Source organism: Phycodurus eques, chromosome 9 (assembly GCF_024500275.1).
Source record: "Phycodurus eques isolate BA_2022a chromosome 9, UOR_Pequ_1.1, whole genome shotgun sequence".
In the NCBI taxonomy this organism is placed as follows: domain Eukaryota; kingdom Metazoa; phylum Chordata; class Actinopteri; order Syngnathiformes; family Syngnathidae; genus Phycodurus; species Phycodurus eques.
Window position 1 is genome coordinate 7,901,831 of NC_084533.1, and position 23,035 is coordinate 7,924,865.

Here is a 23,035-nt window from a genome sequence, read left to right on the forward strand (position 1 = left end):
TGATGATGACTAGGTAGTTTTAAGTGGGCCGACATCGTTAAAGCTTATCGGCCTCGCGAGGCCTAAAGGTTTCGCTAACATAAACACGTAATGTTGTGGCTAACTACACACGTGTGGCTAGGAGATTTTTTTATACTGTTTAGCCACATTGGTTAAGAGGTTTTATAACCCAGTGCCAAACCTGCAACACCTTTATGTACTCAACATTAACTTTAAAGGTACATGACAGACAACTAAAACTGGGATTTATCTGTAAGTTTGTTAGTTCAATACAGCTTTAAAACACTCAAAAACAGAATTCACCAGAAAAAAAAAACGGGGTATCTCAAATAAATACATACTTTTTTCTTAAACAACACCTGTTATAGTTGTAATTTTTATTTTCAGCAAACTATTATCCCAGTGGTATTTGTCTAACTGCATACTTTTATCAACAAATGTTAGTTCCAACACTTCAAGAATGCAGATTTGTTGTATTTCTGCTCATAAAGATGGGGGGTGGAGCCATCTCATCACAACTAACCTAACCTGTCAATATTAGCAATGGGCCCGTGACTAAAAGCAAATTGTGTGTAATAATTACAGCAACATTCTCATTGCTGTCAAGCTATAAAATATTTGAAGTTACAAAAGCAGTTACTCAGTCCTTGAGTAGTTTTTTTAAGTATTTATTTGGAAGTCTACTTTTTATTTTTACATCTATCTGACCATCACTGCACGCTGTTTAATTTGACCAACGTAAGTAGAGTAGTAAGTAGAGTAGTAAGTAGAGAATGTGAATACTTTTGCCACCACTGTTTTTCACTATTACTGTAGCGAACATTATTATTATTATTATTTTTGTGTGTGTGTTGTTTTTGTTTTGTTTTTACAAACCGGCAGTTTCATATTTGGCCTTTAAGTGGCAGTAAAAGGCGTGTCGCTGATGTTTTAACCGATTGATGACAAAACAAAGAAGAGTGCTTACACAGATATGAATAGATAGGACACGCCCGTTTTGAACTGCGTGTCGACGGCGACCCTAAACTAGGAGAGTCAGTCTTCAGTGCAGCGTTCTAAGTGGATTCAATGTGGGTGGGCGGCAAGAAAACCAAACGACAAAGAATGCCGGTAGTCGCTGCATACGGTCGTGTACAACGCCGTAACGTTCACAGGCAAAACATGTTTTGTTTTTTTCTCTCCAAATGTTCTGTATGGATAGAAAACGCCTTGGCGTTGTATAAAAAGTAAACATGAAAATCGGTTGAGAAATTAGCAATTTACGACTTAATTTCAAGGTCTCAATAATTGCCTTTGACGGGAACATCGACCTCTCCAATATGGCCGCCATGGTGGAACGTTGGTTAGCCGTGCTGCTCACTGCGCTGGCGTATTCATTGCAGCTTCTTAGCTATGAGTGCCTACGTCTGTGAATCAACGTTTCACGTGTGACTGACAGCTTTTAAAATTGGCTGTGAACTCCCTTTTCATTTAAGGTGAGCCTTTTTGTAGCGACTTAAAACATAACCCTTTAACACACATACATGTACAGTGCATAACCCGAATTCTAACAGCATTTGTAGGTTCCTCTCAGAGTGTGAGGAAGTGTTTCAGCTGACTCGCATGTACGACTAGCTTGGCTATTTCAGTTGTGATTGACCCGGGACTCATTTATGTGGATTGAGTGATGTATAATACAAGAGCTGCATCAAATATTGTTTTACAAATATAACAATGTTTAGTTTTAAAAACAATAACGTTCAAAAATGTGTTTATTATTGTGGTTGTTTGCTGTGTACTGCATCATTATACTGAGATGTGCCCAATATGTTTGACTGTAAAGCAACTAATTGTGGTAACTAAAACTAAACTTTATTGAGCTTTTTATATTGATGTAATTATTTGTACTGTCTTTTGTAGCACCCGCGTGCCCTTTGAGTACCGTAATTTCAACCCTCTGTATGTGTTACACATATTGAAGAACCTTGTACCTAAAATATTAGACCCCTCTGACGTAGTCGTACAGTTAAGGCCGGCGACAACTGCGAAGTGCTTTACTTTTTTTGAATTATTTTTTTTAAAACCTTTATTTATCAATGTAAATGACAGATTTGTTAGAACATTTTGAGATTCCTTTCAGAATCAATGTTTTTATGGCATACTATACAACAAAATACGCACAAACGTAAAACATTGATTGCAACTAGGATTTGTTAATGTGCAAACAAAATTGTCTCTCACTAATTATTGTTGTGATGCGTTTTAAAAAAAAAAAAAATACTACACACACCAATGAAAGTCAAACAAGCATGTGAGTCTGATGATCATCAAAATTCAGGAAATTGTCCTAGTGTTCACCAAGAAATTGATGAAAGCTAATTTTTGAAAGGGGATGTAGAGATGTTGTGCATGAAAATACACAATTCATAACTATTTGTGTCTCTTTTTAAGTAATGTGGAGATGTAGAGTCTTTGAAATGGACACAGGAAATCCTGCAAACTACAACCCCAATTCCAATGAAGTTGGGGCGTTGTGTTAAACATAAATAAAAACAGCATACAATGATTTGCAAATCATGTTCAAGTTATATTTAATTGAATACACTACAAAGACAATATGTTTAATGTTCAAACTGATAAACCTTATTGTTTTTAGCAAATAATCATCCATCCATTGTCAACACCGCTTATCCTGGTTAGGGGCGCTGGAGCCTATCCCAGCTGACTTCGGGCGAAAGGCGGACTACACCCTGAACTGGTCGCCAGTCAGTCACAGGGCACCTATAGACACGGACAACCATTCGCACTCACATTCACACCGTCACTGAGTGGGAACTGATCTCCCGCTGCCTGCACCAAGGTCAGGCGAGTGCACCACTACACCATCAGTGACTTCAAATAATCATTAACTTTGAATTTTATGGTTGCAACACATTCCAAAAAAGCTGGGACAGGGTCATGTTTACCACTGTGTTACATCACCTTTTCTTTTAACAACATTCAATAAACGTTTGGGAACTGAAGACACTAATTGTTGAAGCTTTGTAGGTGGAATTCTTTCCCATTCTTGCTTGATGTATTGGGGCTGATTTTCTATGGGGTTGAGATCTGGACACCATACCTACTGCTTCACAGTAGGTATGGTGTTCTTTGGATGCAACTCGGCATTCTTTCTCCTCCAAACATGACTAGTTGAGTTTTTACCAAAAAGCTCTATTTTGGTTTCATCGGACCTTATGACATTCTCCCATCCCTCTTCTGGATCATCCAAATGCTCTCTAGCAAACTACAGACGGGCCTGGACATTTACTGACTTAAGAAGGGGGACACGTCTGGCACTGCACGATTTGAGTCCCTGGTGGCGTAGTGTGTTACTGATGGTAGCCTTTGTTACCTTGGTCCCAGCTCGCTGCAAGTCATTCACTCGATCGCCCTGTGTGGTTCTGGGATTTTCGCTCACCGTTCTTGTGTTCATTTTGATCCCACTGGGTGAGATCTTGCGTGGAGCCCCAGATCGAGGGAGATTATCAGTGGTCTTGTTTGTCTTCCATTTTCTAATAATTGCTCCCACAGTGGATTTCTTCACACCAAGCTGCTCACATATTGCAGATTCATTCTACCCAGCCTGATGCAGGTCTACAATTTTGTTTCTGGTGTGCCTTGACAGTTCTTTGGTCTTGGCCATAGTGGAGTTTGGAATGTGACTGTTTGAAGTTGTGGACAGGTGTCTTTTATACGGATAATGAGTTCAAACAGGTGCCATTAAAACAGGTAAGGAATGGAGGACAGAGAAGCCTCTTAAAGAAGAAGTTAAAGGTCTGCGAGAGCCAGAAATCTTGCTTGTTTGTAGGTGACCAAATACTTATTTTCCACCATAATTTGCTAATATATTCTTTAAAAATCAGATAGTGATTTTATGGATTTTTTCTTTGTCATAGGAGAGGTATGATATGATTAAAATTACAGGACTCTCTCATCTTTTTAAGTGGGAGAACTTTCACAATTGGTGGCTGACTAAATACTTTTTTGCGTATCTAAATAAGATGACAATACACACTTTTTTCCCCCCCAGCATACAAGCTCCACTACAGAAATGCAGGTTGACGGAGGAGAGGAGAAGACTGCCATGCAAGGAGCAGCAGCAGCAGCTCCTGCGGCAGCCACTGTAAAGCCAGTGTGGGCTTTGCTTGAAGAAGCGGGGCAAATGAAGACAGAAGGGAACGCTTTCTACCGGGAAAAGAACATCCGCGCAGCTGTTGGCCGTTATCACCGTGCTCTTTTGGTCCTTCGAAGCCTCAATTCTGAAGTGCCGTTGACTTTGAAAGGATTTGGACCTGAGAGGCCAGCTCTCACATCTGAACAAGAGACATTCCTCAGAAACACAGAAGTGGACTGCTTCAACAACCTAGCTGGTATATTAAAACATGGCAGAGTGCAAGTGTAACTGGATTAGAAATACAGTGGTGCCTTGAGATATGAGTGAGACGACTTAAGAGCTTTTCATTTGGCAGATTTTTTTGCTTTGACTTGCGAGTGCAAACTTGGGATACGAGCTCTCTATGGGTGGCAGTGAACTCGGCTCACTTCACAATAACCAGCTCTCTGCCAAATAGTGAACAATTCTTAAAAAAAAAAAGTCTTAAAAGTTGTAGCAACACATTTAGACATTCAGTATAACAGTGCCCACAGTCATATACAGTGGGTACGGAAAGTATTCAGACCCCCTTAAATTTTTCACTCTTTGTTATATTGAAGCCATTTGCTAAAATCATTTAAGTTCATTTTTTCCTCATTAATGTACACGCAACACCCCATATTGACAGAAAAAAAGGGAATTGTTGAAATCTTAGCATATTTATTAAAAAAGAAAAACTGAAATATCACACAGCCCTAAGTATTCAGACCCTTTGCTGTGACACTCATATATTTCACTCGGGTGCTGTCCATTTCTTCTGATCATCCTTGAGATGGTTCTACACTTTCATTGGAGTCCAGATGGTTCTACACTTTCATTGGAGTCCAGCTGTGTTTGATTATACTGATTGGACTTGAATAGAAAGCCACACACCTGTCTATATAAGATCTTACAGCTCACAGTGCATGTCAGAGCAAATGAGAATCATGAGGTCAAAGGAACTGCCTGAAGAGCTCAGAGACAGACTTGTGGCAAGGCACAGATCTGGCCAAGGTTACAAAAAATAATTCTGCTGCACTTAAGGTTCTCAAGAGCACAGTGGCCTCCATAATCCTTAAATGGAAGATGTTTGAGATGACCAGAACCCTTCCTAGAGCTGGCCATCTGGCCAAACTGAGCAATCGGGGGAGAAGAGCCTTGGTGAGAGAGGTAAAGAAGAACCCAAAGATCACTGTGGCTGAGCTCCAGAGATGCAGTCGGGAGATGGGAAAAAGTTCCAGAAAGTCAACCATCACTGCAGCCCTCCAATAATCGGGGTTTTATGGAAGAGTGGCCAGACGGAAAGCTCTCCTCAGTGCAAGACACATGAAAGCCCGCATGGAGTTTGCTAAAAAAAAAACACCTGAATGACTCCAGCATAGTGAGAAATAAGATTCTCTAGTCTGATGAGACCAAGTTTGAACTTTTGGGCCTAAATTCTAAGCGGTATGTGTGGAGAAAACCAGGCACTGCTCATCACCTGTCCAATACATTCCCAAGAGTGAAGCATGGGGGTGACAGCATGATACTGTGGGGGTGCTTTTTAGCTGCAGGGACAGGGAGACTGGTTGCAATCAAAGGAAAGATGAATGCGGCAAGTACAGGGATATCCTGGATGAAAACCTTCTCCAGAGTGCTTAGGTCCTCAGACTGGTCCGAAGGTTCACCTTCCAACAAGACAATGACCCTAGGAATGTAAGATGGCAAAGGAGTGGCTCCATAAAAACTCACTGACTGTTCTTGAATGGCCCAGCCAGAGCCCTGACTTAAACCCAATTGTGCATCTCTGGAGAGACCTGAAAATGGCTGTCCACCAACATTCACTCTGAAAATGGCTGTCCACCAACCTTCACCATCCAACCTGACAGAACTGGAGAGGATCTGCAAGGAGGAATGGCAGAGGATCCCCAAAATCCAGGTGTGAAAAACCTGTTGCATCATTCCCAAAAAGACTCAAAAGGGTGCTTCTACTAAATACTGAGCAAAGGGTCTGAATACTTATGGCTGTGATATTTCAGTTTTTCCTTTTTTTAATAAAACAGCAAAAATGTTGTCAATTCCGTTTTTTTCCCCGTCAATATGGGGTGCTGGGTGAACATTAACGAGGGGAAAAAAATGAACTTAAATGATTTTAGCAAATGCCTGCAATATAACAAAGAGTGAAAATGAATACTGAATACTTTCTGTACCCACTGTATAATCTATTTTATTTTATTTTAATGTATTTTAGTTTCTTTGTACGAAGTGTTAACCTTTCCTGCTACGGTCACCTGACCGTGGTCGGGAGACGCAGGGGTTAACTCCCTTCTCTCGTTGCACTGCTGAGCTGGGTAGCGGCAACAATAAAGGCACGAAGCACCGATTTGCTGCTTTAATGGCTTTATTAACTACTCTGCACATTCAACGTCAACGGGTCCTCCGCTAATCGCGACTCTTACCCGTTCGCCGTCACTACACTTGCAACTGTACACACTCGCACCGGCGCGCACTCCTTCCTCCTTTGCAGTCCCGTCTCACTCACACATCGACGCACGCCCACACACTGAGCTTGCTGTCACAATCACGTGGGGCAATACCCGTAACAGAAGTATTTCGCCGTAAATTTCGACTTTTAACGGTGAAATCCGACTTGCGCGGAAAATTGTGTTTCGTCGCCAGCGTAGGAACGGAACTCGTTCGTAAAATCGAGGACTTCCTGTATACATCCACATGCACGCGCACACACAATATGCATTGAGCACTACCAAATAGTCGATACTGTGTATAATTGTTTTTCAGCATGTTTGCTGCAGAAAGAGAATGTGGACTACGTCCGTGTCCAGGAGTACAGCCTGCGAGTGTTGGAGAAGCGACCAGCTGACGCCAAAGCACTGTACAGGGTTGGCGTGGCTACATTGGAGCTGGGAGATGCACAGAAAGCCAAGCATTACCTGACACAGGCCTGCAAGATGCAGCCTAACGGTAAATTGGTTTTGGCTTCTATACTCCAGTGTTCGCCAACCTTTTTTGCACCGCGGACCCGTTAAGAGTAGGCATTTTTTCCTCACGGACCGGATGTCAAGGTGTGTGTATATATATATATATATTGTATATGTATGTTGTATGTGTGTGTATATATATATATATATATATATATATATATATATATAGTATATGTATGTTGTGTGTGTGTATATATATATATATATATATATATATATATATATATATATATATATGCCAGTATACGCTACCATACAAATGATTGTAAAGCTGTAATTTCAAAGAATTACTACACAATGCTGTTATTTATATTTGTCATTCTACATTTTGTGGCGCTTCAATTTAAGAATTGGAGAAATTAAAACAACAGCCAAATGTTGAATCAAGTAACTTATTCCTGTTTTGGAAATTTCTTCTATCGCAGATGCCAACGTGAGGAGGTACCTGCAGATTGTTGAGGAGAAGCTGAGCCATGAGTTACTCCAGGAAAAGGCCATGTACCGAGGCATGTTTTCTTCCAGCAAGAGCAGTGTTGGAGAATAGGTTAACTCGACTGACGGCTGCCTTATTCCACCGAATTCAGATGACGCCTCATCCGAGACCAATAACTTTGTTCAAGCTGAACGGATGGCAGACCACCTTAATGTTCTGAAATGAAAGCCTGAACCACTGGTGTCTTATTTGTTTCAGAGGTGAGTGAGGGACAGCAGTTATCAAAGGTTTGGATAGACTTTATCATACTATTGAATGAGAAACTGTGTCCAAACCTTTGACTTGTATTGAATGTTAACCATAAAAAAATTAGGTCTCAGCAAGTTAAAACGAGAAATGGTGTTTCCTAGCAACATGGAGATCGTATATCAAGATCTGAATATCCGACATGATCACATAGGTGCCTCTGAAACCGAAGACTTTGTCGTCTTTGTGCATTTTCAACCACATCGTTTTGTTTTATAAATTCTACAGGGCCTATCAACCCAGTTTTAATGTATCTGATGTATGCCTTTGTATTTATGACACAGTGGCTGTTTAGTTTGAGATTTTATTTATTGTGAAGTCACACTCAATAATTATTTCAAAATCCTGAGCACATTCAAGATAAAATGTTTTGTTTTGGTCAACATTTGTCCAGTATGATTGTACTTCAGAGGCTGGATTGCCAATAATAATAATAATAAAAAAAAGAATGTTCTCACAATAACTGATCACTGAACTTGTCACAGAGGAGCATGCATAAGAGTGCATACAAATAAATTCATAAGTTACAGCATTCAAGTCGCTGATATGAGTATATTCACTGTCTTACTATTACTGTAGCTACTTTTACCCAGAGTCGTGCTCTACAAAACCTCACAGAAATGCACGTTTATATGGATCTTTGTGTCATCAGATGCTGATAGTTTACATTCTCTTTTGTACACTTCCGGCGCTCTCCTAAAGAGATTCAGTGCAGTCAAGTTCCCTAGCCATCTATTTAGGTTTCAAGCCCCTTTGGAAGTAATACATTTTATGGATGTGCCTGAGATGAACTCTCCAGCTAATGTGTGGTTGTTGAGAGAACCTGTATTCAGTATCTCCAGTTCAAAAGCACTACTTTTTAAATTTTACAGTTTTAACATCAGTCAGCTGAAACATCACTTCTTTGATGGTTTCTGTTTGAGGCTTAAGGACCTCATGGAGCCAAAAACTCGCCTCCCCAAGTCCCTCAGGGATCGAGAACGCTGGAGGGGCAGTCTTGGTGGTGGGGATGGAGAGAAGGAGGGAGAGGAAAGAGGAGTGAGGGAGTGACTGCTGCTCTCGAAGCTCTGAGAGCAGGAGAGGTTAAAGAGGCTTGCAGTGGACGAGAGGTGCTTGTCCTCATTTGAGCTCAGCAGTCTAGCACCCTCATCCCTGCCCGCAGTCATGGCACTTTGCCCCACATCGAAAGAGGAAACCCAGTTTGACTGTCTTGTGGGCTTATCTTGGTTGTGAGGCACTAGCAAGCCCTGAGACTCACTCCTGAACAGAGACCTCCTGGACATCCTGACACTGGAGCTCCTTTTCTCTCCACCCTCCTTCCCCCTCTTCTTGGTGAAAACAGGTGAGCTTTCTACCTTTGGCCTCTTGTCTTTAGCGCAAGGTGCCACCTTCACCCTTCTCTGTTCCCCCCTCCAGCTTCCACCGATGGTCCTTGTCCATCCGTAGCCATACTCTGCCCTATCCATCTCCTCCCTCTGAGTGTCTTTTCCCCAGAGGCGACCCTCAAAAGCTCTGCTAAGTTTGTTGGTCTTTCTGCATGATGGTGTCTCCTCATCCTCACACCAAGCAGAGCCATATTCCTCCCTCTTGGCATAGCTGCTCACAGTCGCTGCCCTGATCAGCATGTGAGACCCATGCTTGCCTCTGTAAAGCCCATCCCCCTCCACCCTATTCCAGCTCCCACCAGACTCACTTCCTCCCCCAGTGTGTCGAAGGGACCCACTCCTGGGATGGATGCCACAATACTCCGCAGATGTCCTGGTGGTAGCGCGGGGAAGCGAACACTGGAAAGGGGCGTCTCTTCGGAAAACTGAGAGAGGGGTCGCTCCCATTGGAGAGGGTTGGAGAGGACGTGGAGGAGAGTGGGCTCTTTGCACAGGTTGGGAGGTAGGGGAGGAGGCCGTTGAGGAGGGTGGGTCAGATGGGGAAGGGACCTGCTGGTAACGGCTGTGTGAGGAGTAGACTGGGGAGGGAGCATGAATGGACTGGTAAGGGTGGATCGGGCTGCTGGAGTGTGAGAGGGGAGGGGTGAGACTGGACTGGGACTGTGGAGAATGGGTGAGACTGAGAGACAGCTGGATCGGTCTCAGAGGGTTCAGGTCGGTCAGTCTAATGTGGTCATGTGGGTGTTCTGCGTGGGCCTTAAGGAGATCTTTGTGTTTCTTCAACTCACTGGCCGCCTCTGCCTGGAAGCAGTCGATGTCCAGTTCCACGCCTTGCTCCATCAGCCCGACCACGACAGCCCGCGACAAACCAGAGAGACGAGAGATTTCCCCCACCATGGGGGAGTCCTCAATCAGCTTGGGACTGGAGCTGGACTCCTGCATCAAGCTGTTGCGCTGGGACCCTGGAGCTGATACAAAACTGGTGCCAAACGGTGGTCCAGCACTCCAGTCCAATGAGTGAGGGAAGGTTGCTGATCCAAATCCAGAATTAGGTGCAGGACCCGAAGTGACCTCCAAGGAACTGCGGTGGTTCAGGGAGGTGGGACAGGTGGAAATTCGAGGCCGTGCTCGAAGCGCAGGGCCAGGAGTTGACGACGGTTGTGTCACCACTGAAGCAGTTGAACTTGCAGGGTCAACCCCCAGATTGACATTTTTGGATTTGTCAACAATTCCCCTGTTGGAGTTGAAACCAGGGGTGAGGTTCAAGTTTAGGTTAAGATGCAAATTGATGTTCAAATCCTCTCCGGTGGCAGAGGGAAGGCTACCCAGGTTGATCGAATTCCTGGTGGCTTTTTTTCCAGTAGTGCTGAGGCTGACTCTACCCGAGTTACCCAGTAGTGATTTGCAGGGTGTTAAATTGCCCCCCGGCAGCATGGAAGGTGTACTGCAGCTTTCAAAGGCAGACAGGGACTGTGTGGACCCGTGACTTTTACCAGGCGTGTTAAGGCCTCTGTTTATGACTGGACAATGTGCGAGATCAGGGATGGAGAGGTTTATCCGATGGTGGTATTGTCGAGCTAGTCGAGAGATGTACTGCTCCAGCTGGGTCAAAGAAGCTGGGTTTATGGCATTCTGACGCTGGTGAGGCAGACTTACACCACTGATGGTTTCTATTCGCTCATCTGGTTGGTTTCCTTCAGGGTTTAGGGAAGGAGATTGCTCCTGTGTCCGAGAAGTAAAAAGAGGACTCTGGAGGGCAATGGCATGCAATGGACTGGGGTATGGGTACACCTCTTTTGTCTTACAGGATACAAGGTCTTCGCAGTAGCAAGGGTCTAACTGGGGCCGTTGTGCATTGGAGAAAACAGATGATGTGGAAACATGGTCAAGCTTGAGAAGGGAAGAAATCAATGAGTGGTTGAGGCCTGAGCAGAGGTCGGACAGAAAGCTGAGACCAGACACTTTAGGGTCACTTGAGACTGTAAAGCAAAAGGACAGAAGAAACAATATATTGCAACAACTGTCAATTACATGTAATTTTCCACAATATACTTTATCTCACCTAACATTGACTGCTGTTGGGTTGGCTCAGCGTCCTTGCGGTGATCGTGATTTACTGGCTGTTGCACCGCATAGTCTGACCATAAGATGTCAGTGTTGCCCACAGACCCAGGGACGTGTTCCCAAAGCTTTAAGGGTCTATTCGCCTGTACCAATCCACCCTGGGCAGCATCACTGGACACTGAGTAGCATGAGTCTGACAGAGAGCTCCCACTCACTGAATAGAAACCTTGGAAGAAAGATCATGTTATATGCATGTGTAATACATTATCTAAAGATAATGTGTGTTATGGGAAGTTAATAAGGACTATATTGTATATTTTCAACGGGACCAGCAACACCAAACTGGACACCCCAGAATCAAAACATATCAGTGCAAGTGTGACAGTATCTTTAAACCTGAAGTACTCTAACATCATTTTCTTAAGTGAAAAATACTTTGTTAAACAGCAAAAGATTTGTACAGTCCCCTCCAAAAGTATTGGAACCGCAAGGTCAATTCCTTTGTTTTTGTTGTATACTAAAGACATTTGGGTTTCAGAACAAAAGATGAATATGAGACAAAAGTTCTGAATTCCAGCTTTTATTTCATGGTGTTTACAGTGGGGCAAAAAAGTATTTAATCAGCCACCAATTGTGCAAGTTCTCCCACTTAAAAAGATGAGAGGCCTGTAATTTTCCTCATACGTATACCTCACCTATAAAAGATAAAAATGAGGAAAGAAAATCCATAAAATCACATTCAAAACCATTTTGAAGCTGAGAGGAGGGAAAATCAATTAGAGCTATTGCACAAACATTGGGCATAGCCAGTACAGCAATTTGGAATGTCCTGAAAAAGAAAAACTACTGGTGTACCATGCAACAGACATGGAACAGGTCGGACAAGGGCATCAACCTGAGTTCATGACGGAAACATTGTGGGTGAAGGTATCACAATCCACTGTTCGAAGAAGACTTCGAAAGAAAATTTTTTGTCTTGAGTTTGTATCACATTTCTGTCGGGCCAATTATACATTAATCGTGCAGTCACTGTAGTAGTCTCGCCACGCTGCCCCATTTGCATATCTGTTGTTGACTAATACTGGCCCCTCATGTGCCTGAGTAGCATCTGCAACATTTGCACAATCGACATTGTCCCGGATTATCGCACTGTCACTTTAAACTGCATACGTTTCTTGAAGTCTCTGTGCCCTTTGCACAATGGTCATTGCACCGGACTATTGTTCTATTAGTCATTTCAAACTGCTCTATTGCTAGAGAACGCTGCATCTTATTTCTTGACAAAATTGTCAAGAAATAATAATAATAATTGTACCGGCATTACCACATTTCTGGCAACCTTTTATTGCTCAGTGACACCCCCCCCCACCTCGCCATGTCTTTGTCTCAAAAGTATTCTCTCTCAATTGACTGTCTGTTGTCATACTAAAGCGGCTGCAACTACCGGAGACATATTCCTTGTGTGCTTTTGACATACTTGGAAAATAAAGAAAAAAATAAATAAAGATGATTCTGATTATGAAGAAATGTCCAGGCCATACCATAAGATGCAAACCATTGATCACCAAAAATAATGGATTTTGCAAAGTACAGAGATGAGCCACAAAGGTTTTGGAACAAGGTTTTATGGAGTGAGGAGACCAACAACTCCACCAAAACTCTAAACTCTACCAAAGTGATGGAAAGGCCTAAGTATGGTGAAAGAAATGATCTGTTTATGATCCAAAACACACAAACCCCATCTGTGAAGCATGATGGAGGAATGTCATGGCCTGGGCTTGCATGGCTGCTTCTGGAACAGGCTCACTAGTCTTTATTGATGTAACTCATTATGGTAGCAGCAAAATGATTTCGTAAGTCTACAAAACCATTTTGTCTGGCAATTGAACGAAAAATGCATCCAAACTAATCGAGAGAAGCTTCATCATGCAACAAGACAATGACCCAAAGCACACTGCCAACACCAACAAAGGACTTCATCAGGGGGGGAAAAGTGGAAGGTCTTGGACTGGCCAAGTCAATCACCAGACCTTAACCCAATAGAGCATGTAGTTTACCTCCTGAAGAGGAGACTGAAGGGAGAAACCCCCCAGAAATCTTTATGTTCCGGCATTACCAGATTACTACCAACCTTTAATTGCTCAGTGACTGTTTTTTTTTTTTTTTTTTTTCCCCTCAATGTCTTTATGCCTCAAAGGTATTGACTGTCTGTTGTCGTACTAGAGCGGCTCCAACTACTGGAGACAAATTCCTTGTGGGTTTTTGACATACTTGGTGAATAAAGATGGTTTTGATTCTGAAACAAACAAGAACTGAAAGAGACTGCAGTGAAGGCCTGTAAAAGCATTTCAAATGAAGAATTCAACAGTCTGGTAAAGTCAATGGGTCACAGGCTTGATGCAGTTGTTGCAAGTAAGGGTTCTGCCACCAAATATTAATTATTTTTCACTATTAATTGAATAATGTATGTTTCAATACTTTTGCTCACTTGAAAAGTGGGTGGCTTCAAACAAAAGGTGCTCTGTCCTGAGTTGTTAACACATCTAGATGTAAATACCATGGGAAAAAAGCTGGAATTCTAAACTTATGTCTCATATTCATCTTTTCAGCTTTGGAGGAATGTATGAATTGGATAGCAGTTTAGGTAAAGTGTTTGCCAGGAAGACTGACAAGTTCAGTGAGTCAGTCAGTGGTAAGTAACACGAAGTGAGAGTAAACAAAAGTTTAAAAAAATAAATAATAAAAATACTGGTTAATGTTTAGAAAGATGTCTTACACAAGACATTTACACACTTCTATTTGTACGTCTTTTTACCTGAGCTTGGTCTGGAATCACTGTCCAGATGGACCACACCACCGGGGTCAGGTGTGGGCAGTGACAGCAGGTCAGAGGGGGCGTCCCAGGACAGAGTGGACCAGCGGGAGTTACTCCCCCCACCCAGTGAAGAATGTACCGGTCCATCGCCAGAGTTACTACAGGAGTTGTCTGGGTTACTCTGACTTGACAGGCCCATTGTTTCAGAGGGGGAGGGAGCCTGAAGTAAAAAACAGTGCAAGACAGGTGCGGGATGAGATCATGTGGTTATGTCACAGTATTTTTTTTTAACATACTGTCAAAACTCATCACAGATACTGCATTAGGCACACATGATAATGACCAAGCACTGTCATTCACCCAGTTTCGGGCTGCCATTTTTTTTTGTAATGTAAAGTTGTATTTTTTTATGGACTGGACTAATGCCCTCCGTGACTCCAACCCGCCATTATTTTTCCAGGCCTGGGTCACACACCGAGGTGGGCTGGCTTGCCTCTCCCTTCCATAAAATTCACGCAAATTTGAAAAGTTAGACTAATACATTGCAGGACGACTTGCCCCGATTCAATCAATCTACCCTTGACACACATTTCATAAACTACACTCCATCCCAACAACAATAATGACAATCACTTCATCCAGTCAGCAAAGATTAATGAGGGCATGGAGTGACCCCCTCCCCCCCAAGAACCATCAAACTCCCAACCCACCTCCCTTGAGTTATCCTCCAAATCCCCCAACCCACCCCACAAACACTGCCGTCAGCCTCTGCATGAGACAAGAAAGCCTGTGAGCACCACTGATCAAGAAAACAATACAGGTAGTGACTCACTGCTGGGATGACAGGAGACAGGAGTGGTGGGTGGCGGGGGGGGGGCTGAGGAGATAATGGGAGAAGACGGATGACATACAGGCAGCAGAAGGGAAGAAGAAGAGGATAAAAAAGGGTGTGAGGAAGACCTTCAGAGTCTAACTGATGTCCATCTCCACCCGTCTCCTCGCTGATGAGGAAAGAGGTAAAAAACAAATAAAAAAAATAAAAAGACTGAAGAAGAAGAAACATCTTTATTGTCATGAACATGCATGCATGCACGCACGCGCACAAAATCTGTTCTCTGCATTTTACCCATCACAGTGAACACACACATTTGTTAGTGGAACACACTGGAGCAGGGGGCAACTTAAGTGCCCAGGCACCAGTTTGGAGTATCGGTGTCTTGCTCAAGGACACCACAGCCATTTACGCGTGAGATGTTGGTGGATGGTCCGGTCGGGGTCTTGAACCTAGGACCCCACAGTGGCAGGCGATGATCTTAACCGTTGGGCCACGGCTGACCCATTCAGTGATTGAAGGAGGGGGAGGGTGTACGCAGTTGCTGGGGAAAGGGAGAATGGCATCTTGGATGACCCCCCCCCCCCCCCCCCCCCCCACACACACACACACACACACCACCATCAGTGACCACCACACTCACTCTCCTCTAACTCCACTTCACAAATAATCCCCCCACTCCCTACGCACTCCCATAATATCCTCTCAGCCTGCTGCCCCCGACTCAGCACAGCTCTCCTTGCTTCTCCTCCCACACACGAGCTGCGTGTTTAACTCAACCTGCACTTTTCACTCTCATTCTATTTCAAGATTCCATACATGAGTCCCCTTGCATGCATACATCTGGGTCTGTCTTGTCCAGCTTCAATGCACATTATGGCATATAAGGTTGCACACAGGCCCAGTGCATGATCAAATCATAGGAGAGTAAGTGGAGGTGGAGGGAGTGCTGTTGTGAGCAATGTAATCTGATATTTTTTCATGTGAGCAGCAGAGCGCCTCTGGCACAATGAGGACCAACACATATATCAGTGGACTGGATGCAGCCAAACAATGTAAAATGTGTTTTGTTTAGCACTATTTATTGTGTCATGCATGATTAATTCTGAATGTTAAGCATACCCCCACGCCATGCCTCTGTGAAACATTCAATCAGGTGGACTTTTGTGTGTGTGTGTTTCAGCTCTAGAGGCAACAAGCAGAGACAAAGCCTTTTTCTCCATCCACAAGTCAGTCTAATGGCTCCATGTAAGGTGATGCTTCCCAACACTAAACCTCATTTTCAGGAGTTTGCCTCCAGTTGCGTGCACGTGTACGCACACAGTGCGTCCATCTCTTTCTCTGACATGTTCCTTAAGATGACTGGGCCTAAATATGAAAGATAAATCATGTCATTTTGCACACTGACAACTTTTCTACTAAAAATGATGCGTTCATTTTCTTCAACTGTATTAAACCTTTCTAAATCTGTAAACAAGTGTTTGATCCTGCACAAGGAGCTTATTATGGACCTGCATTTTGTAGAGATGAGGTAAAGATTCATTTCAAATGGAATGTTTCTTTCCCACTGCATTTGACCCTGCGTGGCCTTAATCTGCGCTTGCAAACTGTGGATTTGCACATTAGTGAGGGGGGGAAAAAAAGCAAATTGCATTGCAAGCCGGTGGAGCACATTGTATCATGACTTCACATCCTTAAACTCCTTAGCCATATCATTAGGCAAACTTGAACATTTAATCGGATCAATGCAAGTCATACCTTTACAAAGATAGTAATACGTGTGAGGCAATCGTTTAGCAATATGTTTACTGAGTGGGCAGCAGAGTGAGCGAGTGGTTAGCGTGTCTGGCTCACAGTTCCAAGGTTCCGGCTTCTAGACTAGGCTAGGCTTCGGGCTTCCTTTGTGGAACTTTGCATGTTCTACGTGCTTGCCTGGGTTTTCTGCGGGTACTCTGGCTTTCTCCCACATTCCAGAAACATGCATGTTCGGTTCATTGAAGACGCTTAATTGTCTATAGATGTGGCACATACAGTGCACCCCTTGTGCCAATGTTTTTAGCCTTGAGTGCATGTGCCTTGCCATAGGCTGCCTCGCAACCAAAGTCAGCTGGGAATGGGCTTCAGCTCACTCTAATAAGAATAAGTGCTGCAGAAGATGAATGGATTGATAGTTTGCTGTGACGTGGGGCCACAATATATCAAACGGAGATGTTTGTAATATTTAGATGACCTTTTGCTTCATGAGAGTCAAAATCTTAGAAGTATGAGGTGTGTCCGGAACATTCCATAGCTGGTGTCACAAAAGGTCAATTTCAAACCCAAACTATGAATTTGTAGAATCTTGTCTCTGTGTGACACAGGCCAAAGTACAATTACAACAGTAAGACAAAGGGTGCCCATATATATATATATATTTTTTTTGTGTTTGTGTGTGAAAGCAAGATTGTTAAGACTTGTATTGGAGGCACAGTCTAATGAAGTTCCCAGTGAGTGTGTATTTGGGAAAACAGCTTGTTCTAGAATTCCAAAGCATTGAGTCATGCAGTCAAAGAGGGGCAGAATGTGTTCGAGCAAGACCCCATGTGCGAAGTGATCATTAAACTGTATGTTGTTCCATCTACAAGCGTCTACACGTCGGACCGCATCGCTGTTTACATGGGCGGGAGCGGAAGGCAGGGCAGGGCAGGGTGCGTTGCCGACCTGGCAGGTCGGCAACGCTTTCGGAGTTGAGAATAAGCGATGCTGCCTTGTCCTCTCTGCGGGGCATTGCAGCACCAAATGGTTGGAGGGCACAACCAAGGAGATGATAGCGGGTGGGCGGTGTGGAAGGCAGCACTTCCATCATGATGCCATCGCTCAGATCCTTCGCTTTTCTGTCCCCGTGAAGATTTTATGTCATTTGTACTCTAGCATAAAGGGTGGGTAACCATTATTTCATTAGGGGTTTAAATGTTTGATCTTCTTAACAATTCTTGAGAGGGTTTTGTTTTTTCACGGGCTATACTTGCTCCCCAGTTCCCCACCCCTGCTCGAGTGTGGGATGCACTATTTCTATTGAAGCACACAAACAAACAAAAAGCAACAACTTGATGACATTGAAGTCGATTGGTTGTGCCGTTCAGCTTTCGAGAGGGAGACTTAATTCATCCCCATGGGCAAATTGAGTAGCCAACCATGTTCATAAATGCGTTGTAACTTGTTCTCAACAAGGCTGTTTATGTAGTTGAACTGAATCATCCTACTGTCAAAGGCCCCAGCATGAACCTGTCAAAGCAGCAGTTTGTCAAATGTGGACAGTAGCTAAAGAATAGTTGGGCATTATTCTATTAAGCATTATCCTCTCCAGCAGCACAGTTATCGAGTGGTTAGCACGTCTTCTTCACAGTTCTGAGGTTCAGGGTTCCAATCCCTGCAAGCTGTGCTTGCGTGGGTTTTCTCAGGGTACTCCGGCTTCCTCCCACTTTGCAAGAACATGCAACATGTTCGGTACGTTGAAGCCTCTAAATTGTCCATAGGTGTGAAATGGAAGTGTTCGTGGTTGTTTGTGCCCTGTGATTGGCTGGCTTGGCTCTCACTTAAAGTCAGATGGGATAGGCTCGATCTTACACGCAACCCTAATGTGGATGCACAAAATGGATGGATTGAAGAAAAGCAGTACAGACAATGGAGGGATATCTTTTCCATAACTGTCAAATAAATGTTTTTTTTTTTTTGTTCTTTTTAAATTCATTTCTTTTTTTTTTTGCCAGTGGGAATTTTCACTATTCCAGTACTCGACTTTCTCGCCAGCACACCCTTCTGCCGTGCTATGCTCTCCTTCACTTTTCAACGGGGCAACAGACAACGTCACATGTTCATGACGACGATTTCACCGAAAGAAATGTAGTTCATGTTCACAAATAATGCACTATATCACTGTCACTGTAGGCCACAGCTCCGGGCAGGAGCATTGTGGATCAGATGTCAACCCACATTCTCTACACGATAGCGTTCATATGATCTGCGTACTAGCCCTAACATTAGGTACCCCCTGCACACTCTAATTTTACCTTTACACAGATAATAACGCTCATGTTTATTAGTAGGGCTGGAGTTTGTTGTCGAATAGCAAACTACCTCAAACAATGCTTCTAATTTCCTGCCCTGTCATGTACGATATAATAGATACTGTACTTTGGTTAGCCCTTGAGGGGAAATTAAATAGTCACAGCGGCAAAATTTTTACATATACTTTCATTGTAATAATGTAGACACAAACCAACAAAGTAAAAACATTTAAATCTAATCTCAACACGAAAATAAACTAAATCTTGCATGTTGGTATGTGCTAATAAATACAATCTATGCTACAGTAATATTTGTACAATTTGTGGGAAGTATATTGACTGTGAGACAATTATATAATGATGAATTACATAAGACGAAACATGCGTGTATGAAACTTCTATTGCGAATTGAAACTTGAAATCATAGACAAAGTAATCAAATGTAAATTTGCCCATCACATAGTTACTGCAGTCATATTTGAACAATGAGTGCAAACTGAGATGTTATGTTAAAATGCTATAAAATACACATTGTAATGTATTGTATGTACAGTCATTTCCATAAATATTGGGCCATCGACACAATTGTCATGTTTTGGCTCTAAACACCACCACAATGAATTTGAAATGAAACAAACAAGATATGCTTTCGCTGCCCACGCTCGGCTTTAACTTGAGGGTATTTACATCCAAATCAGGTGAATGGTGTCGAAATCGCAACAGTCTGCATATAAAGTGGACCCCCTGCATATTTATGGTTCACCATCCGTGGATTCAACTTTTTGCAGATTTGTTTTTTTTCCCCCCTAAATAGATTTCTTGATACATATTAGGGGTAGGGGCTTACCCCCGGATTGCGTAGAAACAGCTTATTGGTGGTATTTTCCTGCTTATTAACACTTTTTTCTGGATTATTTTTTTTTTTCACGGCAGTTTTAATGTGCATCAATTATTCACTGATTTTTGCTATTTGCGGTCACAGGCCCGGTCCTTATCCCTATGCATGTGCACGCCACGAGACTGCCACCACCATTTTTCGCTGATTAAGTGGCTGGTATGTTTTGGATGACGAGCAGTTAATTTTCTTCTCTTCCAGTGACTCTTGCACAAGTTGATTTTTGTCTCATCTGTACATAGGATTTTGTTCCAGAACTGTAAAGGCTTTTTCGGTGTTTGAGACACTCTGACCTGGCCTTCCTGTTTTTGAGTGACACAAGGTGGTGGTAGTGTCATGGCGTGGACATGTATGGCTGCCACTGGAACTGTTTCCCTTGTATTTATTGATGATAAGACTGCTGACAAAAGCAGCAGGGTGAATTCTGAAGTGTTTGGGGCAATATTATCTGCTCATATTCAGCCAAATGCTTCAGAACTCATTTGACGGCGCTTCACAGTGCAGATCTATAATGACCTGAAGCATAATGCAAAAGCAACCAGTTTGAGTGGAAATACCCTCAAGTTAAAGTTGAAAATCGTCAGTGAAAGCACATCTCGTTCATTTAATTTCAAATCCATTGGGGTGGTGTTTAGTGCGGAAGCGTATTGCATTCGCTTAGATAAAAAAAATAAAAATAAAAAAAATAAACTCCTGTTTTGCAGAGTAATTGTTTGAGGGCTTAGTTTTTTTTAAAATATTTTTTTCTGTTTTTCTGGCTAACTATTTTTCTCAGTTTTCCTGTCTAATTCCCCCTCCCCTTTTTTCTGACTATTTTCCCCCTGTTTTTCTGACTTTTTTTTCTTTTTCTAATGACTAATAACAATACCATCTATGTGACTCAAAGACAGGAGTACGTCCCAGTGTCTTAAACGCATATCAAAATAAAACTTGATCAAACTAAATAAGCCGGTCATGTTGCTTACTACGGAGTCCGCAAAGAGTCACTTGCAGTTCGCAGGTTCTTGCGTGAGTTCGATGTGGCCCGATAACTCAGAAAAGATTTGTCAGAAAAAAATAGTCCAAAAAAAAGTAGTCATAAAAACAGTGGGGGGGGGGGGATTACTTAGAAAAACAAGGGGAAAACGTCATAAAACGGGGGGAGAATTAGACAAAAACTGAGAAAAATAATTAGTCAGAAAAACAGAAAGAAATTTTTAAAAATTACTCAAAAAAACAGAAATAAATACCCATAAAAAGTGAAATAATTTCAAAAAAAAAACTCAGAAAAACAGATTTTTATTTTTATTTTTTTAAATCCAAGTGAATGCAATAAGCTTCCGTAGTTTAGAGACGAAACCCATGAGAACTGTGTTGGTATCCCAATATTTATGGCCCTTACTGTTAATATGCAAGGTAAGGCAACCATCATATTCGGCTGTTCAACACCACAGAAAATGGCAACCACAAAATTGTGCAATCAGTGTCAGTCAGAAGTGAGCATATAATATCGTGCGGTGTATCTAATGAAGTGTCTGTTATGCCAAAGTGACCCTTTTCCTGGAGCAGCTCCAAAGGGGGGAGGGCTTCAATCCATCTCAGAGATCCGCGCTACGAATTGAGAGGCACGCGGACTGACCTGTTGCCCGCGGAGTGCTCCGCTCCCCGGGGTTCCGCTCGCGTTGCCTCGACCCCCCAGAGCGGTGTCCACCATCTCGAGGTGTTTGCACCGCAGCAGCTCCAGCTCCAGAACCCCGGCCAGCGTCGCCTTGAGACGCTCCCCGATGCGGACGCGCTCGGTACCCGACCACAGCGAGTTGACGCAGCCGCCGCCGCGGCGGCCGGCGGCCATCCCTCCTCGCAGTCGCCGCTGGCCACCGCTCAGTCGGCGAGCAGAGGGCGACGAATGCTACGCTCCGCGGAGCGGACAAGGCATCCGGGCGAGAGGTTGCGACATAGCAGCCGGGTCATTCACGCGCGTTGAAGCCGACGGTGGATGATTTCACTGCGGAGATGAGCCGCGACCGGATACACGAGTGACCGTCGTGTGCCAAACAGGCTGCAGCAGTTCCAAATGAGACAATGCAACACACGCACAAGACTGTGGGAGCGGCGAGGGGGCGGGGCCAACGCGCCGCAGCCGCGCTGCTATTGGCTGGCAACTTTTTTCGAATTGACGCATGGGAACTTGGGAAGAAGGAGGGGGGGGGGAAAAAAAAAAAAAAAAAAAAAAGGATGAGTCCAACTTGGGGGTACAGACTAGTACGTAAAAAAAAATCACATTCCTGGAGAGTTCCCATAGAGATAGTGTGTCTGAACGAGTGACCTCATCACGGGGTCTGTTTTATGTTCCCAGGGTCCTTTGTGTCTCCTGGTGAAGTTTCTAGCGTACAGTGTTTGATGTGACACGTATGGGTTGTGAACAGAGCCCGAAGGCCCGAAATGCCATTTTCTTTTTTTTGGGAGCGGAAAAATTCAACCCGTTAGTTTATGTATTATTGTACGTTGTGTTGGGCGGAACGGTGGAAGGAGAAGACTCAAAATTGTCCATATAAATTTGACTGTGAATGGTGTTTGTATGTAATGTTCCCCGTGATTGGCTGGCATACCCCACTTGTCACTCAAAAGTCTGCGTCCATCACGTCAGTCAACGCTACAAAGTTTATACAGGCCTCACGTAAAGAGATGCTTGTCGGTTTTCCCCGCATACTCCCAACTTCCTCCCGTATTCCAAAAACATGAATGTCAGGTTCATTAAAGATTCTAAATTGTCCATCGATGTGAATGGTCATTTGTCCATATGTGCACTGCAGTTGAATGGCGACCAGTCCAGGGTTCACCCAGCCTAACGCTCAAAGTCAGCTGGGATAGGCTCCAGCTCGCCTGCGACCCGAGTACGGATAAGCGGAAAAGAAAATGAATGGATGATTTACCTGAGATTATTATTATTATTATTATTTTTATATGAGTGAAGTATTAGCCAGCCCGCTTGCCAGTGTCGCCCAATATGTCACTGCCTTGTTCGGTTTTCTGTCGTGTTTGGATCCACGTAAAAGACACTCCAAGAAAAGTTAACGAGATCTTTTTTTATTTTTACTTGACGGGGACTTGAATGCGTTTGATTAATAATGATGAAGTAAGTAAAA

General features: G+C 43.3%; 2 protein-coding genes across 2 annotated transcripts; one reads left to right on the plus strand and one right to left on the minus strand.

The window, feature by feature from the left end:
* Nucleotides 1–1,038: 1,038 nt before the first annotated feature.
* On the plus strand, nt 1,039–9,752 carry ttc9c (tetratricopeptide repeat domain 9C). The gene is made up of 4 exons (XM_061685553.1): nt 1,039–1,475; nt 4,052–4,391; nt 6,932–7,114; nt 7,560–9,752. The coding sequence occupies exons 2-4, from the start codon at nt 4,073–4,075 to the stop codon at nt 7,676–7,678; spliced, it is 621 nt and encodes a 206-aa protein (XP_061541537.1). The 5' UTR covers nt 1,039–1,475; nt 4,052–4,072; the 3' UTR covers nt 7,679–9,752.
* On the minus strand, nt 8,055–21,972 carry si:ch211-168f7.5 (uncharacterized). The gene is made up of 4 exons (XM_061685552.1): nt 21,529–21,972; nt 14,138–14,357; nt 11,321–11,548; nt 8,055–11,237 (listed from the first exon to the last, which is right to left on the minus strand). Exons 1-4 carry the CDS (start codon nt 21,739–21,741, stop codon nt 8,770–8,772), a joined length of 3,129 nt encoding a protein of 1,042 aa, XP_061541536.1. The 5' UTR covers nt 21,742–21,972; the 3' UTR covers nt 8,055–8,769.
* Nucleotides 21,973–23,035: the final 1,063 nt, after the last annotated feature.